The 25,088-nt window shown below is 40.5% G+C and overlaps 3 protein-coding genes across 6 annotated transcripts; 1 reads left to right on the top strand and 2 right to left on the bottom strand.

Annotated features, from left to right (window-relative positions):
* Positions 1 to 578: 578 nt before the first annotated feature.
* On the bottom strand, positions 579 to 6,575 carry LOC116707778 (zona pellucida-like domain-containing protein 1). Of its 4 annotated transcripts, none has more exons than XM_032545343.1 (11): positions 6,477 to 6,575; positions 6,181 to 6,287; positions 5,868 to 6,094; positions 5,412 to 5,596; positions 3,080 to 3,152; positions 2,876 to 2,973; positions 2,704 to 2,784; positions 2,411 to 2,582; positions 2,230 to 2,329; positions 1,113 to 1,121; positions 579 to 1,003 (listed from the first exon to the last, which is right to left on the bottom strand). In XM_032545343.1, the coding sequence occupies exons 1-11, from the start codon at positions 6,530 to 6,532 to the stop codon at positions 918 to 920; spliced, it is 1,194 nt and encodes a 397-aa protein (XP_032401234.1). In that variant the 5' UTR covers positions 6,533 to 6,575; the 3' UTR covers positions 579 to 917. The 4 variants fall into 4 exon arrangements, with proteins under 4 accessions (XP_032401234.1, XP_032401233.1, XP_032401232.1 ...); XM_032545342.1 differs by having other exon boundaries at positions 579 to 1,006; XM_032545341.1 differs by having other exon boundaries at positions 1,095 to 1,121.
* Positions 6,576 to 12,448: 5,873 nt separating this feature from the next.
* hspa8b (heat shock protein family A (Hsp70) member 8b) lies at positions 12,449 to 20,251 on the top strand. Its single transcript, XM_032546152.1, has 9 exons — positions 12,449 to 12,644; positions 14,476 to 14,685; positions 14,795 to 15,000; positions 15,346 to 15,498; positions 16,660 to 17,215; positions 17,287 to 17,489; positions 17,573 to 17,771; positions 17,879 to 18,111; positions 19,801 to 20,251. Exons 2-9 carry the CDS (start codon positions 14,481 to 14,483, stop codon positions 19,957 to 19,959), a joined length of 1,914 nt encoding a protein of 637 aa, XP_032402043.1. The 5' UTR covers positions 12,449 to 12,644; positions 14,476 to 14,480; the 3' UTR covers positions 19,960 to 20,251.
* An 817-nt stretch (positions 20,252 to 21,068) lies between these two features.
* On the bottom strand, positions 21,069 to 24,226 carry lim2.3 (lens intrinsic membrane protein 2.3). The gene is made up of 5 exons (XM_032545773.1): positions 23,966 to 24,226; positions 23,250 to 23,438; positions 21,551 to 21,700; positions 21,326 to 21,460; positions 21,069 to 21,256 (listed from the first exon to the last, which is right to left on the bottom strand). Exons 2-5 carry the CDS (start codon positions 23,422 to 23,424, stop codon positions 21,195 to 21,197), a joined length of 522 nt encoding a protein of 173 aa, XP_032401664.1. The 5' UTR covers positions 23,425 to 23,438; positions 23,966 to 24,226; the 3' UTR covers positions 21,069 to 21,194.
* Positions 24,227 to 25,088: the final 862 nt, after the last annotated feature.

Below are 25,088 nucleotides of genomic sequence, written 5' to 3' on the forward strand. Positions count from 1 at the left end.
AAAACTTCCATTACATCAGTTGCAACTATTAAACATGGATCACCTCAGATCAGCGTTTCTTTTGACTGAAGTTGTCCAGATCCAGTCTCGCGTTCCTTGTCTCCAGTTTGAGGAGGTTTTTTTTTACCACACGGTGCCTGAATAAACTTTTTTTAAAAAGACGTGGAGATGAATTATACTTTTAGTTGACTTCAGCTGACAGCTTTCTGCAGCTAAAATGAGATTTAATGCATATCAAAATGCATTCAACTACCTAAAAATGACTTTGTGACGGTCTGCTGGTTAAAAACAACCAGCAGAACCTGTCGATCAAATTTGAAATTGGTCTCCACAAATTTATGTCATTTCTGGGAAATTTGTGGGCAAAACAACCCACAAATTTTGTCCCAAGGTTTTTAGTTACAGTCAAATGGCCTTTGAACACTTTCACTGAATAAACTGAAAGGGTAAAATAAACAACCTTTTTGCCTGCTCATCTTTTCTTGTAGTCTAAAAACAGGGAGAAATAAATGAGTTTACACCAACAACTTGTCAAAATAGATGTGCTCAGTCCAAAATATTTCACATTTCACAAAGGATTAAATCGCTTTTCTTTTTATTCCCAGCAAAAAAACAAAACAAAACAATTACAACATTCCTGATTCTAAAAGCTGTCAACTCTCATTAAACACATGGAAATTAATCCAATATAATGATTATGACCAACATATAATTACAATGCACTGTTATTATACACCAGCTGAGCCCTTATTTTCTTCTTAACAAATAGTAAAACTGTATTAGTTGTAAATCTGCGTTTGAATCTCATGACTACCTGATCTAGTGTAAAATCCCGTCCCACCCTGCTTTGCAGCTGATGTGCTGTGATTTATGATTGGCTTCATTCTTCGTCAGGTGATGTTGCCCCCCGAGGCGTTTTAGTCGTATTTCGTGGAGCAAACGGCAAGCAGCAACGAGAACAGCAACGACGAGAAAGCGGATGCAATACTTTCAGCCGATGAAGCTGCTAGAAATAGAGGGAAAAAAATACAGTGAGCCACCTTAAAATGAGGAAAACGGTAAACATGAACATCAGTTATACGGCAGGTTCTTACTGTGATAAGTCGGCTTACTTTCAGCATCTTAAAAAAAAAGAACAAAGGAAATATATTCAGAATTCAACACGTTAGTCAATATCATTCAAATAGTTTTGACATATTTAAGTTAAACCTGGGAAAGTTACGTGTGTTTTTTGTTACTTATAGATGGGAATAAATGGAAAAAACAGTACTTTAGGAAATACTTTCATAAGTCTCTCTAATAAGCACATTGTGAAAACCACTGAGGGTTATGCGAATGGAAAAGGATCTGTCCAATGGGAACCGCTCAATGTGTCAAAAGGCACAAATATTAAAGGAAGTGACATTCTGCATTTTGGTATTTTGCGGAGCTTTGGCTTCCAGTTCGGTGCAGGTTTGTTGGGATGCCGGTACTGCAGCAAGGAAGGGTGAGACAGGGATGTTGACTTCACAGAAAGTTCATCCCGCGCTAAGGAAGCCGAGGGCAACTTTTATTTAACAATGTCTTCCTCTCGGCTCTTATGATAGGACACTTGTTTTAAAACGTCAAAGGAGCATCAAACCCACTTCGATTGTTCCCACTGGAACCGCATTCCAAAAGGGTGAATCCGAGCCGGATTCAGGACTTGGCTCACATCTGATGTAGGCCAGGCCTGAGTGTTTACACTTCTAAAAAGTCTGACCTTGTCACCATGAGCCTTTGCCCACTCAGAAAAAAAATCTGATTTGGCTCATATTTGCCAGCAGTGTGAATACAGGAACTTTCGCAGAACTTCCCAGGTGAATTCACAAAGTACTTTCCAAAGACAAAGTACGTTTGTGGAACTAACTAGTACTTCCCCAGAACTCACCAGGCATTTGGAACTACTCACCAGTAAATGTTGTAAAGCTTAACCTAAAAGTTTAGGAAGGTTCCATTACCATTCCAAAAAAGTACCTTGCAAGTTCACAGAAATTTCAAGAAAGTACTTGGTTAGTTCTTTCTTTCAGTTCTTTCCCAGAGCTCACTTGTACTTACTTGTAAGCTCTGGGAAAGAACAGGTTGTGTTATATGATGCTACTTAAAAGTTTTATTCCGAAATTTCACAGCTGTATATTCTCTCCTTTTGTGACTTTGTTTCTGATGGTGTTGGAGGAATAGACATATAAAATGTTTTAGTTAAAGACGCACCAGTGGTCTGTTGGCCGACGCGTATTTGCTGAGAGGTGATCGTAGCGTTGGCCGGCACATCCGTGGCTGCTCTCCTTCTACGCTTTTGACCGTTACAGACCTGTCGTAAGGAAATAAGAGAAAAACTCAAACCCACTTAAAGTAAAAATCTTCCCGCAAGGCTGCACATGAGTTGGCTTACAGGCAGTAAGGAGCTGCAGGTGCTTGTCTCACACAGTCTGGTGACGCAGTGCAGGTAGAAAGTGGAAACTGTCAGATTCTTGTGCTCTATAAATCTGAAGGCCTCGAAGGAGAAGTGAGCTCTCTGCGAAACGCCGTTTTCCTCCACTTTGGTCTGCGGGTCACGATTACACCTGGGGTGCATCAAGACGCGGGAGGTTTGTCAAGAACAAAGAGTTCCCAAGAGGGTTGAATGTCATGTGAGTAAAAAGAAAGTCTCTTGATGCGGCTAGACGTATCCGGCATCCAACTCACCCGACAAAGAGGTCGTAATAATTTGTCTGCATGGGAAAAGGACCTGTGGTGGTGTAGCATCGGTCCAGCAGCAAGTTGAACCTTTAGAGGAGCAGAGTTACACTTTCAGTAGTTTGTTCTCCTTTAGCCCAGATGTGGCCGGTTTAGATTTAAATGATCAAAGTTTGAGTACTTTTCTGTCAGGTTGGTTGCTTTTACTGAAACGTAGATCTTGGTTTTCAGGTTGAGTCCCGTTGGAGGAATTGTAAGCGGGTTCTGGTATCCTGCGTCCTGTTTTGGGAAAAAGACAAAAAAAAAAAAAGATCGAATCAAGTAAAAAAAACAAAAAACATTAATTATTATTTCAAAAAAGAATTCAAATGAGAGTAGCTCTTACTTGGTAGAGCTCCATACTCAGGGTACTGATGAAGCTACCGTTGTTGTCTCGTATGGCAACGTTGACACCCGATCTGCATGGATAGAATATACCGAGGTTTTCAATAAAGTTCAGGTTTCAAAGGTGCTAAAATTGTCAGGTTTTATGTTTCTTTGGTTTGATGTCATTTTCATGAGACGCCTGAAAATGTGTGAGTGATGGGAATTTTGTTGGCAGCATTGGGCATAGACTGACGTAGCACTCTACTCCCCCTTTCGGTTGCAGCAAAATGTGCTACAACGTAAGAAGCAAATAAATTACTGATTTCCATTAAAACTGAAAATGCACACATAATTATTTGACTGATTTCAACATTTTTTGGAACACATAAGCTCCTGGCATTCAGCTAAAACGCTCTGAGTTAAACCGTTGCTCCACATTCCCAGTTTTTGCTTAACCCTCCTGTTATGTTCGTTTCTAGGGTACAGCAAAAATGTTCGTGGGTCAATTTGACCCAGGGAGTGTTTAATCATGCAATAGTGTCAGAAACCAAAAAATTCCTCCAAAACATTTTTGTATCTGATTATTAACTCCAATACTAACCATTTCAATCAATATTTGTGCAATGATGTTTTATTATTTCTCAGAAATTAAGGATCAATGACGACAACCTGCTCATTTACTCATTTGGACATAAAAAATGGAATTTAGATTTTTAATGTCCACTGAAAAAAACCTAGACACAAAAAAACAATAATTTCCTTGAAGTTGACCTTTGGTAAATTATTTTATATTATACTTTTTTTTTTTACCAAAGGGTGATCTTTATAATTGAACTTGAGACACACATACTGTTCTGGGTCAAATTGACCCGCTGATTAAAATCAAGATAAATGAGTCATGCAGAGAGTATTTATGTTTTCATCCACTTCTGCTGAGTGTCACTCAGAGTGGGTGGAGTTTGTCCACAGGAACAGAAAAGATTCCCGTCAAAGGTTGTGTGAACACCTGCTTTCTCGCAGTTTCCTAGTGAAGTAAAGAGAATAGTGAGAAAGTGGGCTTGTGTGTGTGTGGTTGCGTGTGTTCGTGTGTGAGTGTGTGTGTGGTGAAATATGGTTCATAACTGCAAGGAAACATATAGAATTGGACATTTTAAAATCTTTTTTTGCACTTTAACCTGACTGCCGGGTCAAATTGACCCGAACAGTATCGATGTAAAAAGTAGACCTAGGGTTTGGTACAAATGTGTAAAATGAATAAATTTTCAACTTATGTCTAGAGTGCACCTATTAAGACAAATAGAAAACGTTTCATGCAAAAAAAATGCTTCTATTTTTTTTTTTTTAATTTCTAAATTTTAAAACGGGTCAATTTGACCCGGAACATAACAGGAGGGTTAAGTCGTGCCAGTTTTGGGGCCTCCACCTGATCATTTTCTGTCAATTACTTACTAGTTCTTGTGCTGCATTGCAACATGAAATGATTTCGATTCGTCTCTGTAAGTTACCACACAGGCCACATCACGGTTGCTACAGGAAGTAAGCTTTGGACCAAAGAGATTGATTTGAACAGCTTTAGCACCGACGGTGGCAGATAAAGCTGACATATAAAATAAATTGGCAACAATCACATAAATCTATATGTGAAAATCAATCATTCAAATTCGCATCCATTAAATCTAAAAACTTATATATTCACCCCAGTTTTTAAATGATTACATGGTTCGTGCTGTGCATCACAATGCTCTCTAACATCTGATTGGCTCTCCCGCACAGCAAGTAAACGTCCAGCCAATGACGCTGCAGTTCTGGTATTGGCCAGTGTCTTAATAGATAAAGCTTACTGAAAATTCATGAAGTGTTGCAGCAGGTCACCATAAAAACAATTATATATTGAAACATTTTCTATCTAGTTGCAGCAAAACTGGGTTTTGCTACATAGAAACATATGTAATAAAATATCCACACATTTGTAACATTTAACTGATCCTTGAATATTTTTTTTATTATTAAATTCCGGCACGTTTCGACTACTATAGTTTGTGACCGTGAAGCAATTTAAAAGAAAAAAACTAACTTACATATGCGTTTTAAAATTACACACTAGTTTATTCTTTTTAGATTCTGTATCCGGATTTGTTTCAGTGTCATTTTAAAATAATTAATTTGAGCAATTGTTGTTGCATGGTAAATTGTATTTTATTGGACTGTCATAATATTTCAGCAGCAATGTTCATTAGTTTTTTTGTTTTTTTTTCTATTTTAAGACTAAAGCGATTAACATCATGCTCCATGATTCTGGGCCTCCTGTGTGTGCTCTACAGATACGGCGGCTGTCTCCTTGCTGTACTCACACGCTGAGCTGAGTGTTGTTGAGCAGGTACTGCATTGGGTACTTGCAGGAGAAGATGTAGTGGATCTGCGGTCGGTAGGTGATCATGCCAGCCGACGGGTCTACAGACATGACCATGCCTGAGATATTCACAAACTCCACTTTGGAGTAGTCTGCAAATGCTCCAGTTCCAACCTGATTGGTTATCTGTTAAATAATAATGATGATGATGAGAAATAGAGCAGAATATGCACATTTTGCAAATATTTTACAATTAAAACCCTCCCGGCGGTCTTAGCCAGAGGCTCAGGAGGAGCGCGGCAAATGTCACGATGGGACAGCTGGGAAAAGGGGGATAGTCCCGTCAGACCGTCAATTTCCGAAACCACACAGGAGGGTTGAATCCTTTTCCTCTACTCCAATTCACTAAAAACGTAGTGGATTCAAACAATATAGGTAGGTGAAGAGAATTAAATACCTGGAAGCTGTTGCCGCATGCTGACAAGGAAGTTTCATTTATGGGGAATCTAAATCTTAAAACTGGCGGAGTGACAGTCCAGTCGGCTTTTCCGAAGCACAGTGGGTTTTTGAACTGATTGTTGAGCGCCATCAGGGACTCGTTGTACTGAGCGTTATAAATAGGACAAATGTAGATGCTGAGGTCCATGTACTGGGTGCCACATGTTACGTTTATGTCAGCATTTTCTGAGAGAGAGAAAGAAAACGGAGGAGGGATGCGAATTAAAGCAACGGCAACTTGAAAAAAAAGCAGCAATCCAAAGAAGTCTAACCTGGAACTCTGTATGTGTTGCTGAAAATACATTGGTCTGGGATCTGGGCGTCGGCCTGCAGAAACAGGCCGAGCTGCCACACGAGGAGGACCAGCATCAGCGTGGATCTGCGAGAAAGCAGCAAAGACAATCAAACTTTTCAAAAACTGTTATAAATGTCTGGGATTCTAAAAAGACCCTTTTTAAGAGGTGGGGTTTTTTTCTTCTTCAGAAAAAAAAACCAGTTTCTGGACATTAAGTCACTGATGTGACTCAAAAGAAAGACTGAATTAAAGAAGAAAAATTCCCAGACTCACCTGTATGTCTTCATCTTGCGTCGCCTCTGCTCTCCTCCGTGGACGGATGCCTCCATTTATAAGCGCTGGCTCCACATGCGTGTGACCGCCAGCACAATGGAGTAACCTGAACCGGGCCTTCAATTTCATTTTTCATAATAGCTGACGTAGGGTTTTGATTTTGGGGCCAAAATCAAAAATAATCACAGAATAATTCATTTCCCTCCAGAAATGAATTATTCTATGAATAATTCATGATTCTATGTATACTTAATTTCGTGAGTGAAAAGTTTTGGACATTGATTTTATTTTTTAAATCACTTTATTAAGCCAAAGATATTTATTTTATTTTATAAGAAATTTATCATTTTTGACATATAAGCAGGTGACATTAAGATGTTGTTACTGTGTGTGGTCATAATGGAGGATCATCTCTGAAACATACCACAAAATTCTCTTCTGACCAAATTATTAAATGATCTCAGGCGTAAAACAAAGAGACCCCAGGATATCCATCATACAAACAACACACTCCCCACCAGGACACCCTTACATGCTCCAAATCTCATTTTAAATCCCAGATCTATCAAATATCTGGATCAGTGATCGGATATCAGGTATTTATCTTTTCATTTTTATTAAACGATAAAAGTTCCGACATTGACTTTGTGGAAGTGAGCTGTTCAATTTTTTTGTTGTGGCCTCAGGCTCGGAACCTTAAATAGAAAAATGTCCCCGCTGTTTTGTGCAATCTGGGAACAAAACGACACACCTATCTGAAAAGGTATCCCAACACTTTTGTGGAGCATCCTGACCCAAAAAAATGGAATCACAAGTTCCCAGAAGAACATCGCCATGATACGGACACGAGGACGCGGCCTGAATAAGGGTTCCCAATGGATTACTCGGGGCATATCTGATGTCAAATACAGGATTTGGTGTCTCTGTTGTTATTGATAAACAGCATTTGTCTCCCAGCGATGCCATTTGTGTCAGCGCTGACACAGAACTTGGTGCCAAAAGCGTTCAATGCAGTCACCTTAGGGAGGGAGCGATAAAGGAGAGCAGGCTGTGCACCATGTGGGTCAGGACCTGTGACCAGAGGTCGATGTACGTGCCGCACGTTTTTCAAGAACTCTGCGTTCCATGATTGGTCTGAGCCTCCCATAAATGTCTCCTCATATTTTTTTTGGCTATTTACATAATAAAATAACGCATCTCATGTGTCCATAAATCTGACCTTTTACCATGAATGGAAATAGGAGATACATTAGATGTCCACCGGCAACAAGAACAAGTATAGAGGATGACAAAGAAACAGGAATGGTGCTTAGGGTTGTGTTATGTGTACTCCTGTGACGGAACAGTCAGTTCAATGAACATTCATAAGAGAGCCTCGGGGGAGTATAACTCAAAAATGTCAACATTTTGCTACAGTACACAGATTAAGTGCTCTCATGATGTGACAATGAAGCCTTTGTTGCTTCTCAGAAATTGGGAGTACATCGTTTTGCTGTTTGGACGCCTCATTATTAAAAAAAACAAACTTTTATGGGGGAAAAAGCAATGAACAGTAGAGTTTTATATGTTTTTCGCCCCATGTACAGGATTAATGGTCTTATTAAAGTACATTTTGCTCCGGTATCATTTCTTACTTTTGCATCGTTACAGATCGTATTCCTCTTTCTTTCTGCTTCGCTTGTACAGGGTCACATTGAGCAAAAGGTATTGATTTTTTTTACATTTGAAAAAACTATAGGGATTCAAACAACTATTGTAGGTAGAGCTTGCTGTACTGTGAGTCATAGCTGAAAATCTATCCAACACCTCATGTAGCACCAGTCACATAGAAGAAGCTCTCGATTTCAAAACACGCATGTTCTGCATTGTAAAGGAAAGCCAATCCCGAAAGTAGGCCTAAAATTTGATCATCTGTGACCCTGATGTTTCCTTTTTACCCAACCTCAGCATTTGTTCTTATGTGAATCGGGAGGGAGTATGTTTCCAGCAACTAAAGGTCTATGAAGCTTTTGTAATCTACAAAAAAACAACAAATATTGTATTGCGTACATTTTGTGTTATTTGGTTTGTCGCATCTAGTGCTTTTTAAAATGATCAATCCAACGTTAAAGGTGAACAGATGAACCTACCTGAATTTTAAATAGTCCACTCCAGACCTAAATTCAACTGAAAATCCATGTGAAAAACTCAAGAACGAATGTTCACCATTTAACCAGGTTTAGTTTGAGCTCTTTTGGAAAGATGATTGGGAATAGTTTTAGTCTCCAGGGTTGGTAGAGAGAGACATACACCAAAGGCATTGCAGCTGTAATTCCATAAAGAAGTGGTTCTTGGTTTTGAAGTGGTTTTATGAAAATAAGTGAAAATGATGTAAGTTTTTCATTCCACTTGCTAACATTTGTTTTGGACTGTCACATAAAATCTTCATAAAATCCAATAAAGATTGAGATTGTAACTTGGCAAATGTGGAAACGTTCAAAGGGTGTGAATACATTTGCGTGACATATTTTCAAACGTCAAATAAGCTAAAACTACTCTTCTATTTGTTTTTTTTGTTTTAATTTGTTAGTGGATTTTTGTTGTTTATAAATTCTAAAAAAATGATATCCAAAACTGAGGCATAAGAAGAAAAGTCATTGCACCCTTGTTGAATCAAAAGTTTACTGTTACAAGAACAGAAAATTAAAAACAGAAAACAAAGCCATTGATATCAGGCTGGAAAAGGTTACGCAAACATTTTCACACATAAAACCATTACCTAATAATGTACTAAACACAATACTGTGATAAACCTTCTTGGGAGCAGTTAACCTATCGAAATTACTCCAAAGGCCAAATGGCAACTCATCAGAAAGGTAACAAAAGAACCCAGAAGAAGATCTAAAGTGCTGCAAGGCTCACTTGCCTCTGTCAATCTAAGTGTTCATGATTCCAAGATAACCAGTGAACAAAAATGGCAATCATCAGAGAGACCGTAAGCCAAAACCACTGCTGACCAACCAGAACACAAAGACCTACTGGCTCACATTTACCAAAAACATCTTGATGGTTCTCAGGACTTGTCAACCCATAGACTAATGTGGAACGTATGATGAGTATGATGAGCATCCAGTTACATACAGAGTAAAACTAACTCAACATTTAGAAACATATTACACAGAAACACTCATAGCAGTGGGATAGTTTGGGGTTGTTTTGGTGCTTCACAGACTGAAACCAGAGGTAGATAAACCACCGAAAAGTTCAGAAAAATCGTTAGGGACGCAAAGAAAAACTCCACGAATAACTTCACCTGAAAAACCAGACTCCGAAAATAGAGTAGTGTGGCTGTTTCAAGACGCACAATAAGGAGGCACCTGATGAAAAATAGACTGCAAGATCGAGTCACCAGAAGAAAGATATTACTATAAAAATGCCACGAAATATTCGTCTTACAGTACGCCAGACAGCACAGAGACAAGCATAAACGTTTCTGGAACAAAGTCATCTTGGCCACAACCGCAACAATGTGGTATGTTATCAGGAAATACTCAGGGGGAGGTGGGGTTGGGCTCATCAGCCCGGAAGCTGCACATGGGACTTACTTATTCGTACTGATGTGTCATTGGCTACAACAGAACAAAGTGAGGGTTCTGGAGTGGCCATCTCTGACCTCGCTGAGCCACTCTGGAGAAAACTCTAACATGCAGGTCATTCAAGACAACCCAGGAGTTTACAGAAACCGGAGGCTTTTTGCCAAGAAAAACCGACAACGTTACCACCAGAGAAAATAAAGAGCCTCTTCCACAACTACCACAATGGACTCCAAGCTGATGTTCAGGGGGGCAATACACAATATTAAGGACTGGGGTATGTGAAGTTTCTGGTGTCAACATGATTTAAAAGGAGTAAGCACAGATTATAGACAATAAATGGCATCACCCAGTAACTATGTGTAGGAGAAAGTTTTTGTGTTATCATTCATGTTCTCGGAAAAATGGCCAAAACAAAAAATCTAAATTGTGTCAAGGTTTGTATATTTATGAGCACAACTGTATCATACAATCCTTTCTCTGTTTTTCAATTTTCTATCACTTTGTAATTTATATTTATCGCTCCCTGTTTTGTTTCCTATTAATTGCATGTTAGATAATTTCCTCTTTTTTTAGTCTAGCAACAGGTTTGCTGATCGCTATCTTTCAACAGTTCATTATTTAACTAAATCCCCAAGCAGGATGATCATCTATTTATTTAGTGAATGTCTTTGACCTTTGAAATCACCTTGTTCTGCCCCCATGTGGTCAGATAGCTCGAGGCCATATGTAAAGTAAATGATTTTTTGTCTACTGATTCAGTACTATTCTTCCTATTGCTCTTCTGCAGACACCAGTACGGAGCCCTCCAGGGGACATGGGGATTTTTTTTCCTTTTGCGTTCTCTGGCAAAAGCTTTGCGTTCCCTTGCAATAATCTACTGATCAGTCATGCGGCATAATTGAATACCGTAAGCCCTTCTTACGGGGCGCCATACTTTCTGCCTTAATACAAGGTTATGTAAGGTTTTTCCATGTATGTTCAGATATTCCTTGTGAAATATCTGACATTTTATATATTTTTTTCTTTAGTATTGAAAGGCACCACAAACCTATGGTATAAACAGAAACTTTCCGAGGGAAAGAAATAACAATACATCAAAACTATTTGGACTATTTCTGAGTTATTATCGCGGGTAATAAATCATCTGACAGTTTTGATTGTGTCTCTGTTGTGTTCATAGTCTGAATGGTTTAAAGGGCTTTCAGTGCCGCTCCATCTTAGCCTTAACAGACATAAACATGCAGTATTTTCATTCAGTGTTTTGCACCAGTTAATAATAATAAACACGTTTTCACTGAGGCTCTGTAAGAGCCATATGAATGAAATAAGTAATTATTGATATGACAGGAACAGGCGACTTTGACAGCTGGGTGGTGGGTGTCTCGATGTGGGAGTGACGTCACCAAGTATGAATGGGAAGGATACTGGCTTTGTGTGTATTAGGAAGCGGTGAGCCGGGTGGTCAGTCCTTGCAAAGTATGGAGCATGATAATCAAAATGGAATAAATCGATAATTGTGACAGAACAAAGAAGAGGTTTGGAGTTGATTGATACACGGACAGATGAGATTCCCCGAGTTAACCTGGTGCAGCCCTTTACCACCACTAGTTTGCCGTGTTTTATAATAATAAAACGTGTTTATTATTATTAATTCTTTGGCGCAAAAACTGATTGAAAGTCGATTTATTCACTGCATGTTTATGTCTGTTAAGTTTGAGATGGAACTAAACATGAAAACGGACCTTTAAACCATCCAGACTATGAACACAACAGAGACACAATCAAAACTGTCAGATGATTTATTACCCGCGATAATAACTCAGAAATAGTCCAAATAGTTTTGATGTATTGTTATTTCTTTCCCTCGGAAAGTTTCTGTTTATATAATAGGCTTGTGGTGCCTTTCTATACTAAAAAAAGATATAAAATGTCAGATATTTCACAAGGAGAAATTAACATACATGGAAAAACCGTACATGACCTTGTACTAAGGCAGAAAGTACGGCGGCCACCGTAAGAAGGGCTTACGGTATTCAATTATGCCACATAATTGATCAGTAGATTATTGCGAGGGAACGCAAAAGAAATAAAAATCCCATGTCCCCCGCAGGGCTCCGTAGAATCTAAAAACGTTCAGGTTTTGTGTTAAAAAAAAGTTACACACCGAGGAAAACATAATACTCTGAAACGTAGGTGAATGAACAAGAAGTCTGTGGCTGCTACTGGATCTTTCCTTTTTCAATATTGCTAGTCATTGCTAGAAACCTCCATTATTCGAAACAAATTTCTGGTTTGTAGCAGCTGGTGTGTAAACCTCTCTAATTGGTCGATTTTTAGGAGGTGGGAAGTATGACGGCAGATGATTGGCCAGCTTGACTCCTCCTGTGTTCCAGAGAATTCCGCGTGCCAGTGTTTATGAGGAGGCGCGGCCCCTGCAGCGGCAGCAAGCACACGCGCTGAGAAGTAGATCACCAAGACAACCGGAGGAATCACAACTGTTCTCATCCAGATTTACTGAACGGAGAAGTTCATTAAGAGTATCGGTTACAACCGCTGTAATTCGAGAAGAAGCAAGTCTGCTGATTCAGCGAAGGTATTTAACGTTTTTTTCTAGTCTTATTAATGTTTATTTGTATATTTTTTTAAGTAGTGAGGGGGAAAAAACGTGAAATAGTAGATTTTGAGGCCTTAACGTTCGAGCAACGTTTCAAACAAACGACTGTTTTACAAGTTTTACTGTTTTAACTGTTCCCCATTTTTACATGGCCATTTCTTGCGTTACAAACGTCCAAATTACTTTTTGGGGCATAATTAAAGTCCCCCAGCAACATGTCAGAAATGATGCTGTTGCATTTTATCTGTACTTATTGTTATTCACATCGGTTAACTCCAACAGTCTTTGGGTCCTTGAACTCCACTCCTACACGCTTGTCTTTAATATTCTTTAACGTATCGGTCGTATATAAGGCAAAGGGAAAGTTCCAGAGAGTTCCGAGCACTCTTTAAGGATACACCGCCCCCAGCTCTGACTTAACCTGCTGCGGATAATTTGGGGTGCAGAAGCATGCAGATTTTTAAGGAAGCATTAGGCTACCCCTTGCTGTCAAACCGAATTATTACCATAAGCTGGATCAACATCAGGTTTTAAATGTTAAAATCTTTGTATAAATCAGGGGTCTCAAACTCCAGGCTTCGAGGGCCGCAGTCCTGCAGTTTTTAGATGTGCCACAGGTACAAAACACTGGAATGAAACGACTTAATGACCTCCTCCTTGTGTAGATCAGTTTTCCAGAGCCTTAATGACCCAATTATTCTGTTCAGGTGTGGTGCAGCAGAGGCGCATCTAAAAGTTGCAGGACTGCGGCCCTCGAGGACTGGAGTTTGAGACCCCTGGTATAAATGGTCTATTCCAAATTTTTATCGGCTCAAGCAAACGAGATGCTCAATCTTTATATTTTAAAGGTCTGAAGCAAGTAGGGATAGTCAAATCACTTTTAATTCGATTTATTTACCTAAAAGTAAATGAAATTGGGTTTACACTTGTTTGTGTTTTGATGTTAAGATGCTTTGGTTCTTGACAGTGAAATTTACCGAGGATTCAGATTTTCTAAGAACCATTAACTTGTATGAGAGCAACTTTTTATGCCTTAACAAATAATGCTCTTTCTTTATTTACAGAGAAGAAAACTCAAGCTGAACACAAGCAGCATGGCAACAGCAGAGCTACTGAAACAAATGGCACAGATACAGTTAATCTCATTGCAGTCTGGTGTATAAAAAAAATAGAGGTTGTAGCTCATTCATAGCCTGACATTTTGCAATTCGTGTTCCCATTTGTAGCGAACTGTTTAGAGCTTTGCTGCCATGTGGTCATTAGGTCTATTTTAGGTTCTGGAAGTTCCTTCATTCTGTAAATTAAATTAGTTTCTAATAAATCAGGAGCGAGACTACTCCACTCAACTCTTGAAGCAATTTGATATTGAACTTTACATGTGTTCAGTCTGTGACCCAAACACTAAAAATATTCTTGGTTATTTGTGGTGATCATGTAGTGAAGTTACAGTTTGCTTTTCATCCTATTATTCTTGGTGTTCTGGGTCTGACTTAAATACATGAAGTCTGTAGAAAACCTTTTTTTTTTTTTTTTTTTGTCAGTTAGGATGTAGTGGACATTGTTCCTGGAAGAGATCCGTGTTGTCACAATAAAGGCCTGTTGTTAGGCTTCTGTCTGACTAATAGCCTTTTAACAGGTGCTCTGGATTTTTCCCCTTCCCTCATGCATGATATGCTCAGAGTCTGTTAATAGCTTTGTTGCGCCGTACACTTCATCACAACTCTTCACAGGGACTTAAACAGATCCGGGGTCATCTGTGATATGCTGATACTGTCTGTTTAATGATTAATAACTACTCTTCCTCTTTTAGAGACCATGTCCAAGGGACCAGCTGTAGGCATTGACCTGGGCACTACCTACTCTTGTGTGGGAGTGTTTCAGCACGGGAAAGTTGAGATCATTGCTAATGACCAGGGGAACAGGACCACACCCAGTTATGTGGCCTTTACTGACACAGAGAGGCTGATTGGAGATGCAGCCAAGAACCAGGTGGCCCTCAACCCCAACAACACCGTTTTTGGTACGACTTTTGCTCCTTTTTAAAGAGAGAGAGAAAAAAAGTATGAATACTGACCTCATTGGGGAGATGGAAACAAAGCTCACTTATGATTTCTCTGCTGTTTCCTCAGATGCAAAGCGGCTTATTGGGCGTCGTTTTGACGATAGTATTGTCCAATCAGACATGAAACATTGGCCCTTCACCATCATCAACGATAGCTCGAGGCCCAAAGTGAAAGTGGAGTACAAAGGGGAGACGAAGACCTTCTACCCAGAGGAGATCTCCTCCATGGTGCTGCTGAAGATGAAGGAGATTGCTGAGGCATACCTTGGCAAGGTACACAAGTCTACTCAAACTTTTAGCTTGCCGCTGTACAACGTTTGGCATATATTCATCAGTTGTGAAGTGCTTGAGATGCGTTTTATATTGCAAAGGGATGAACTTTGCATGTGTTGAGTCAGAATTCTTCCTTAGTATCTGCAAGACAAAAAGGATGCTGTAAAAACATGACAATATTCATCTTAAGAGTTTTACCTGACCAAATGTGTTTATACACCTGTTTGAATTTGTTCAAATAGGACAATTTAAAACTGCAATAAAGAACAAATCGATTTACAAAATATCTCGTTAAAATGTGAAAATATATTCTCTCTTTTTTTCTTTTTTTTTTTGTTGGTCCAGACTATAACAAATGCCGTGGTGACTGTACCTGCCTACTTCAATGACTCTCAGCGTCAGGCCACCAAAGACGCTGGGACCATTTCTGGGCTCAATGTTCTGCGTATCATTAACGAGCCAACGGCTGCTGCCATTGCTTACGGTTTGGACAAAAAGGTAAAAAAAAAAAAAAACTCAATTCTGAGCACTTCTCTGCAATTCACAGGCAAATTCTTTCTTTATCTTTTGAATTTTTTTCCACACATATTTTTTTTCCTTAAGGGATTTAGATATAATTGAAATTGTTGCTTTTGTAAACAGAAGAGCAAAATTGAGTCCCAATTATAATCGTTCATCCTATGTTTTAAAGCTGCGGTAAGTAACTCTTATAAAAAAAAAAAAAAAAAAAAAGGTTGTTACATATTTGCCTTAACTGTCACTATGTACTGACAGAAGAATATGAGACAGATAATCTGTGAGAAAGGTCAAGTTTTTCTGGCTCCCCCCAGTGGTCCTATTACCATCTGCAGAAATATATTGCTCCTGGTCAGCAGCAATGAGTCAGATTGAGTAGGAAAGGTCTTGGCACTGTCAATCAGGCTCATGTGCGTGCTGCTCACCCCCGACTCCCACACAGTGCATGTCAAGATTGCTGTTTTACTTAAGCCGTGGTAATTGTGGAGAAACAACCTAACATTTTCTCCCAGGTTTTAAAAACAGCAGTTATCAAACCACTGATAAAAAAATAACAATCTGGACAAATCACTACTGCAGATTTACAGGCCGATCTCCAACTTTCCATTCATCAGCAAAATTATTGAAAAAGCTGCTTCTTTCAACAGTTAAATGCAATGTTTGTCACTGGTTTCTCAATTGCTGACTGTATATTATTTCTAGGACTTCATCTTCTTGTGTTTTTATGATGAAAAGCATTTTGAAATGCCTTGTTGCTGAAACGTGCTAAACAAATAAACTTGGTTGATTGATAAACGTAACAGGAAAACTGTTGTAGGCTCCGCTGTGTGGAAGGGGACGGTCATGTAAGGTGTGATGGTTAAAAATTTCAGGTTAAGTGCACTCAGGACTCTCTGCTGCAGCTTTAAAGCTCTATGCTTCATTGTTTTTTATTTCTCTTTCATTTTCATTTAATGCATCAAAACACTTTGATGCACCTTTCTGAGTTAGTAAATGTCAAAAGTTTCCAACAGATGCTTTGATGGGGATGATCTCGTAATCCCCTTATTTTTTTTCTGGATTCAAAACTACCAACAGTATCAAAGGTTGGGAAAGTGTTACAGACATTAGAATAACAAATAAAAATGGCTCATTTCATTTAAGGTCGGATGCGAGAAAAACGTCCTCATCTTCGACCTGGGCGGCGGCACTTTCGACGTCTCCATCCTGACCATCGAGGACGGCATCTTTGAGGTGAAGTCCACGGCGGGCGACACCCACCTGGGCGGCGAGGACTTCGACAACCGCATGGTGAACCACTTCATCTCCGAGTTCAAGCGCAAGTACAAGAAGGACATCAGCGACAACAAGAGGGCGGTGCGTCGCCTGCGCACGGCCTGCGAGCGGGCCAAGCGCACGCTGTCTTCCAGCACGCAGGCCAGCATCGAGATCGACTCCCTGTACGAGGGCATCGACTTCTACACGTCCATCACCAGGGCGCGCTTTGAGGAGCTGAACGCGGACCTATTCCGCGGAACGCTGGAGCCCGTGGAGAAGTCTCTCCGAGACGCCAAGATGGACAAGGCTCAGATCCACGAGATCGTTTTGGTGGGAGGCTCGACCCGCATCCCAAAGATCCAGAAGCTCCTGCAGGACTTCTTTAACGGGAAGGAACTCAACAAGAGCATTAACCCTGACGAGGCGGTGGCGTACGGTGCAGGTATGCTTACTACACACCTTTTAAATGACGCCGTAATTTCAAGACGAAACCACTAAACGTTTGTTTCGCAGCTGTCCAGGCGGCCATCTTGTGCGGAGACAAATCCGAGATTGTTCAGGACCTGCTGCTGTTGGACGTCACGCCCTTGTCTCTGGGCATCGAGACGGCAGGCGGAGTCATGACGGTGCTGATCAAGAGGAACACCACCATCCCCACCAAGCAGACACAGACCTTCACAACTTACTCCGACAACCAGCCTGGCGTGCTCATTCAGGCGAGGCAGCCGTCTGTTTACGTTCGTCTTCCGAAAGATGAAACGAGTGCCAGTTGAGTTGACCTTAGCTGTCGTATTCATAGGTGTTTGAGGGCGAAAGGGCCATGACCAAAGATAACAACCTGCTCGGGAAATTTGAGCTGACGGGAATACCGCCAGCTCCTCGGGGGGTCCCTCAGATTGAGGTGACGTTCGATATCGACGCTAACGGCATCATGAACGTCTCCGCTGTCGACAAGAGCACCGGGAAGGAGAACAAAATCACCATCACAAACGACAAAGGTAACAAAACTCTTTTAAATTTATTGAAAAGCTAACCCCAGCCGTCAGTTTTTAATTATAGCTTTTTATCATAACTAATTTTGTTTCTCCCTTCCTTACTGTCCAAGGCCGCTTGAGCAAAGAGGATATTGAGCGCATGGTTCACGAAGCGGAGACATACAGGGCTGAAGACGACTTGCAGCGAGAAAAGGTGGTGGCCAAGAACAGCCTGGAGTCCTACACCTTCAACATGAGGTCCACCATAGAGGACGAGAAGCTGAAGGATAAGATCAGCGAGTCGGACAAGAAGAAGGTCCTGGACAAATGCAACGAGGTCATCAGCTGGCTCGACAAAAATCAGGTTCGAGTTTGAGAGAAGTAGTTTCAGGGTTTACCCCAGTATATTATAGGCCTGGCAACCAGCCATGCTTTACGAGCCCCACCGCCAGGCTTAGCTTTTCTTGTTTATGTTTTTAGGAAAATAATAATAAATAAAAAAACGCTGTTTTTTTGGGGGGGGGGTTTAAGCCGGATTGTAAGCATCTCTGTTGCTCTGAGCATTTCACTGGCAGAGCAGATTTATTCCTAAAAGATATGTTTATAGAAGATAGGTTTATAGTTTATGCATTTATAGTTGGACCAATCACACCAGTGGCGCCTCTGCGCGTTGCCTCTGCGCACTGCAGCAGCTGGATGTCTTAAGTTTACCTTGGCGCGAATGTTCCTGTGATCCTGCGTGCCTTCTTTCCTTTAAACTGGACACAGGCTGACCTGCATGGATATTCACATCAACCCCCTGTGAGGAATTATGTTTCTTTCCAGTTTTTGATCAAGGTAGGAATTTAAACCCCACTGCGTTAGCTCTGGGTGCGCAGCTCTACATGAACCGCAGGAATAACTTGTAGTCGTGCTTTCAGAGGTGCGTTGAGCGAGCGGTGAGAATGATTTATATTTGTGGACAAAGAATTTTGTGCAGCTTTTCCATCTCAACACACTGCCCAGCGTGGTGGCTCTGTCTGCACTGATAAAGTTTATTTATGTGGTCCTGGTTGGCCGGTGCGTTAGTGGTTAACGAACCAGCGTTAACCTCATCATGCAGGTTCAGCCTGGTGAGGAGCTTTCATGCTCACCTCATAGTCACGCTTCACGCTGGTGTTATATTATTTTACTATGATTTTTAGTATTGTTTTTCCGGTTAAGCGATGCATCAAACCATATCAAATGCTTTGTCCACTTAGTCAGACAGTTAATGTGCACGGCTGCGCGGAGATCTGAGAAACTGGACCAACCAAAATAGTTTCTGTTCCCTTATTAAAACCTCAACAGACACAAAATGGAAGAGCTACTAGAGCCACTTTAGTAACATTGAATTAAATCTCCCGTTTGTTGCGCATCTCTGCACGGTGGAGCTGATTTAACCTCATCATGCAGGGCCGGTCCAAGGCTGCATGAGGCCTTGAGCAGAATTTGACTGAGGGGAATATACTGGAATATTCCTCCATCTTACTTTCAAGTCTATTTTTAATCAATATTGATCACCAGCTTTATTCTCTTCCGGCTCCTTGTTGCAAAACAGCCCTCCGCAGATCCTCCACGTTCTCAGACTTGTTCTCATCCGTCCGTATATGTCAATATGTTTTTCTGCCGGTGATTATACCTATTCCTGTCGTACTGTTAAAAAAAAAAATCAATCCAAATATGGTTCCCATTTTCTGTTATTCAATTATCTAAAACAGCGAAGATTGAATTTGTTGGTCATTGTCTCCGTCTGTCGACATAGCAACGTCCATGCAGTAACGGGACAGCTGTGCACACAAATTAATAAACTGTTTCAAGCGGGTGAAAATAATTCTCTCTGCAGTTTTATACACATCTGTTGAATTTTATGTTGCATATTTCCCACAGTAGGAAAAAAAAAAGTTCTTTTAGCAAAAGGTTTAATTTAAGAACGACTTAATTGAAAATATCCAGGCACTTCTCAGCTTTATTTTTACCCAGAAAGTAGAATATCATATTTAACATTGTTTATATTTTCTTTTTTTTTTTTTAGACTGCAGAGAAAGAGGAGTTTGAGCACCAGCAGAAGGAGCTTGAGAAGTTGTGCAACCCGATTATGACCAAGCTGTACCAGAGTGAAGGACAGATGCCTAGAGCTGGTGCGACCGGAACAGGAGGGGCCTCGGGCCCCACCATAGAGGAGGTCGACTAAACTGCACTGCGGCCTCAACAGATGTTCTTTCTTTATGTTCGATGTCACAGACGGCCTTATTTATATTTCCAATGCATGTTCTGAAGAGTAAACAAATAATTACTGTCCTCTGGACATTGTTTTTCCTTCTTTCTTTTTTTTTTTTTAACTCTCTGCGAGTTTCTAAGTTAAAATGATTAATGTTTATCTTGCCTCAAAGTATTTCGGTTGGTTACTTTGAGATGGAGTTGTACCTGTTGCACAGTTCTTCACCAAAAGAAGAATAAATAAATAAATAAATAACTTAACTTTGGACTTTTTTTTTTTTACTTCTTGCAAGTCTTCCGGTCTCTATAAAATGAACAGCTTTCTAGTATTTTCAATAACTAGTACAAGTGGAATTTCTGTAACATTGTAACTTTAAAGGCTGGTCTACTATGCTTCCTTTAAAACAAGTTAAAAGGAACATAAACAACTTAGAATTTACACTCGCTCTTTCTACAAATCAAAATGGCTCCTTATTTTGATGTTACCGTCTCGCATCTGAAGACGCAACAGTGCTGAGAGATGCAAATTTCAAAGAGGCTGAATCATTACGACTTAACTGTAGAACGGCACGATGAGTTTCAACAGTAAAGTAGAAATTGCACTAAAAAAAATTAATGTTTTTAGTGCAATTCAGAGTAGATCTTAACCAAAAACTGTAAAGTCTTTGGTGTTCAGTGGCAGTTAGAAACATTTAACCCAAAGGAAGCATATGTAGAGCAAATGAAAGTGGTTCCAAGGTGAATCCTTGAGGAACACCACCAGTTGCAGGCTTTGTAGAGGAAAATGGTTCCCCCAGTTTAATAGACAAAGATTGCACAGACAAACGGAAGGAACGCACTAAAAATCCCAACCTGATCAAACACATTTAAGAAGCTGTCGTAAAATGAAGCAAAATTAAAAGAAACGACAGTTTTAATGGTCATGTGTAATCAGTGAATCAAATTGATTTGACTAGACTCCAATGGTTGAGAAAGTAGCACTGCAGTCCATTTTCGGTACTGGTCCTGAGATCCGTCAGCCGCGATCCAGCTGGGAAGCAATGAAATGATCAGTACAGGCATTAAAAAATGAGACAAGCGGAACACTTTTTAAATCCTTTATTTTTGCTTATCGTTGAATGTGACGAGTCACAGGAAGTTGATGGGAAGATTCACATCGACACTGGTTCGTTTCAGCCGCATGGCGTCGCTTACAGATCCTGAAGCGCTTCAGCGTGAGTTGGAGTTCCTTGGGCATTCGTGCATCCGGTAGGCGCACATGTAGAAGATACCTAAAAAGAGCGCTCGATTAAAACGAGTGAAATATATTCGTGCGTGTACAAACATGTTAAGGCTTGCACCTGAGAAAAAGGTGAGCACCACCGCCACCCAGCCCATGATGTAGGACCAGGAGAATCGCCAGCTGCCATAGCGTTTCCCGTAGTAGTTGACCGTCACCCCCGTGTAGACGGCCATGGCCAGCAGCACGAAGAAGCCTGCGCGACGGATTTTCAGCAGTTACCAGTTTCAGTTCGGCACAAACAGAGAGAACGAGAGCGGCGTGCGGTTATTAGCGAGTGACTTGCAGGAGATGAAGAAGAGGATCCCGGCTGCAAACGTCTTGTCAAACCCGTCGAAGGAAGAGTAGTGGATGAAGGCCATGATGCCGATCACGATGCCGATGAAACAAGCCAGCAGGGAGAGGATCATGAAGGCCCGAGTGGCGTCCCAGTACGCTGTGGGATGAGAGGAGATCTTTCTGGGGAGAGTGGACAGGGTTTCGTGTTCTCGGCTACATGACGGGAGAGCTTTACGTGTTTCTCGGGGTCAAAAGGTCGCCGTGGGGAAAGAGGGAGCGGCCAGTGGTGTAGGTGAAAAATATTTATTCAGTCTAAGTAAAACGGACTAGTATCAAAAGCTTAGTTTTCATCGAGGTCATTTTATCTGCTACATCACCTTGAACTGAAGGTTCTATTTTATTGTTCCTTGTAACATTGAAATTTTATTTCACAGTGTAATCCATGATGACCTGTGAGCTGCTGATCTGTGGAGGGTTGACTTATTGTTTGAAAGTCTTTTTTTTTTTCGTCTTTATTGTTTCCAAAGTTGTTTTTTTCCCTAATTAACTTTTTTTCACAATGTGATGATTGTAAATACACCGGTTGGCAGAAAACTGGGGTTTTTTTTCAGTTTTTTGATGTCATTATTTGAGCTGAAGCGATTAATCAGGAATGATCGACCTTTGAAACAACCGCCAACGAATTAAGCAATCGATTAATCATTAACTGGAGTATACAGACTCAAAAACAGGTCATTTGCTGAAAGAATATCACAGTCAGAGCAATAATTAAGCCAAAACTGTATAAAAAACATATGCACTTTGAATTTAAGATAATAAAAAAAAACAACTTTGCAGACATGTTGTACACAGAACTCCTGAAGTGTCATAGAATATAATACTAGCTTCACCTGGTTCAAGTTCTGTAAAAAAAAAATCCCTTAAGTATCTTTTGCTATGTAATTATTAATCAGTTAATCCAAAACATTGTCGATTGATCTACAAATGATTACGCGTGCGCAAACTAAAGTACTGCTATATTATTGAATTTCAGCCAAAAGAAGTTTATGTTTTATTTAAAAATGTTTTTTGTTTTTTTATAACAGTAACTGAATTGTTTATTCATTTAAACATTTTAAATGCATAACAAATATTGCATAAAAAAGTGGTTACATAAAATAATCAGCAGCATTTTATAAAATCTCAATCAACTGTCCGAATGACCATCTGCCTAATCTATTACTGAAATAATCATTAGTCACAGTCCTAATTATTATTATTCTTGAATTTATCTTTACTGATTTACATTTTTTCTAACATTTTTACCTGCTTTATCTCAGAACATAATCATTCAGAGTTTCCTGTTTTATGCACTGCAGCATAATTACATGTTCTTTTCCCTTCGTTTGCTTTTATTGCTGCTTATTCTTCCACAGTACGCCGTCATATATCGCAGTAAGCTTATGGACGCCTGTCGGTTCTATCGGTTTAACCAGGTTAACGTAGAAATGAACCAGAAGAATCTTGGTCCACCGATTTTACTGGAACATCTGTTTTTTTTTTTTTTTTTGAAACAAAGAGACTCTTAAAAAGTTTTTTTTTCCATCTAATCCGCAACGCGCCGTGGGGCCTTCCACTGTTCGCTGGCAAGCAAACAAGCCTGATGCGACACAGCCGGACACTAAACACACAACCGTCTCCAGCAGCCAGCGTGGAGCGAGTCTCACCGATGCTGTCGGTGTGCGTCATGCACTTCCCAGGCACACAGTACCGCCACAGGCCCTGGTGCATGTAGTTGCTGGAGTGGCGGTACTGCATCCAGTAGTCGGTCGCCGTGGAAACGATGAGGAGTATGTTCCCGACTCCGGCACAGAACAAGCCGCCTCCCATGAAGCTGTACATCCTTCCAAAATATACTGAGAGAGAGAAAAAGAAGAAGAAATTAAGAAAAAAGAAAGAAAGAAAAAAAGGGGGGCAGGTCAGGGCTTGAGACGGATCCGGATGGAGCTGCTTCACCGATTACTGCGAAGCGCTCGGTGTGACAACTCAGAAGAAACCGGGAGAAGATGCATGAGGGAACTTGGGGTTGGGGGGGTATAATTCCAGAAGTATCAGCCCTTACTCCACATGAAGAAGCAGGCCGGTTTGATCTAATACCTCGTTGACCTTTGACACGTCAGAGTGACGTTAAACACGTTTGACTCTGAATAAATCAGGAGGCTTTCCAGGAATACCAAACAGGAGGCAGAATGAGCCAAGGAATATTCTTCCTTCTTAGATTCAGTGGAGCATCCATAAAAACATGACGTCTTCTTGGAATATTTTATGCAAAGTGGACCTTTCCAGCATTTTTTATCCCCAAAAGGAAAATCACAATTCAATTCAAAACGTACATTAGAAAATAACTTTCAAATGCAGATTTGGAAAGGACTCGACTGCATACCTCTGCGTTTGGTTCTTTTCCTCGGGAACAGTGGAGGGGAATCCAATATTCCAGGTCGCCACAGCACAAAGCAGCCCGGGACGGCAGGAAAGTTTTGTTTGCGTGCAGGAAACCGAGCGAACAAACGGGTCGGCGGGACAATGGGGCGCTGCGACCAATCACAGCGGATGAGTTCTGTGTTTAAGGGGGAATCTGCTGAAAATACAAAACTCCTAAAGCGCCCCGGTTAATACTGATGACGGGCGGCTTTCCATTCAAAACCTCGCACAGTAAACTCATGACCTGCAACAGGCCCGGGCCGGTGCAGAGACAAAACCCGCAGCAGTGCAGCAGAGTTAAGTCGTTTTAAAAAAAATAAAAATAAAAAATGTTTGCAAATCCCTTCCGGGCAATTATTTGTCTGCGCCAGACCACCCGGCTTCCGTCCAGATTATTATTAATTGAAACTGCGCAATTTGCATAAATTCCCATCCATAATTTCTTCCCTCGGACATTTAAGGTTTAAATGGTGAATACATTAGAGGAAGTGCACTCGCCGCGGTGCTCCCGTTCGTTTCTCCGCGACTCTTAATGAAAACTGAAGAGACAAATTGCTGCTATCTTTGATTTATTATGCGTTAAGTGCTGGATTTCCGAGAAGCCGCCTTTTAATTGGCACTCAGCCGTCCCGGAGAAAATGAAATGCGTTTAATTGCAGAGGAAAAATTGCTCAGATGTTTATAAAAACGTATATAATTATGACCAACATTGAATGCGATGGACTTGGCGGGTCAGTGTGGCGAGTAAAACGAAGGGAAGCTGGTTTGGGGATTTTTGTTCAGATTTATTCTTGTTGTACAATAAAACAAAAAACCCGCTGAAAGTATTTTATTACTTTTTCCAATAGTCTAAGCATCTGTATTACCATGGTGACGCACAAATTTGGTACACACATTTACATCTGTATTCACATTTCTGAAACTTTCTCACATTTGTTTTTCCATGTGCAAGTACAAATATTTTATTGCACATATGCATGAAAGTACAATTTGGGTCACATTTGGCCATGGTAAAGACTTCCACATATTTGTTTTTTTCCCCCTCCTGTTTGACTTGGAATCAGCAAAAAGTACAATAAGTTATA

This window comes from Xiphophorus hellerii, chromosome 18, assembly GCF_003331165.1.
Source record: "Xiphophorus hellerii strain 12219 chromosome 18, Xiphophorus_hellerii-4.1, whole genome shotgun sequence".
NCBI lineage: Eukaryota > Metazoa > Chordata > Actinopteri > Cyprinodontiformes > Poeciliidae > Xiphophorus > Xiphophorus hellerii.

Coding starts and splice junctions, on each gene's coding strand:
- LOC116707778 (XM_032545340.1), bottom strand. CDS start 6,532: ATGGAGGCATCCGTCCACGGAGGAGAGCAGAGGCGACGCAAGATGAAG. Junction 6,288..6,476: donor CGCAAGATGAAGACATACAG/GTGAGTCTGGGA, acceptor GCTTTCTCGCAG/ATCCACGCTGATGCTGGTCC. Junction 1,007..1,094: donor AAGTAAGCCGACTTATCACA/GTAAGAACCTGC, acceptor CTCTATTTCTAG/CAGCTTCATCGGCTGAAAGT.
- hspa8b (XM_032546152.1), top strand. CDS start 14,481: ATGTCCAAGGGACCAGCTGTAGGCATTGACCTGGGCACTACCTACTCT. Junction 15,001..15,345: donor CTGAGGCATACCTTGGCAAG/GTACACAAGTCT, acceptor TTGTTGGTCCAG/ACTATAACAAATGCCGTGGT. Junction 18,112..19,800: donor GCTGGCTCGACAAAAATCAG/GTTCGAGTTTGA, acceptor TTTTTTTTTTAG/ACTGCAGAGAAAGAGGAGTT.
- lim2.3 (XM_032545773.1), bottom strand. CDS start 23,424: ATGTACAGCTTCATGGGAGGCGGCTTGTTCTGTGCCGGAGTCGGGAAC. Junction 21,461..21,550: donor GATCCTCTTCTTCATCTCCT/GCAAGTCACTCG, acceptor TCCGTCGCGCAG/GCTTCTTCGTGCTGCTGGCC. Junction 21,257..21,325: donor GGTGCTCACCTTTTTCTCAG/GTGCAAGCCTTA, acceptor CGCTCTTTTTAG/GTATCTTCTACATGTGCGCC.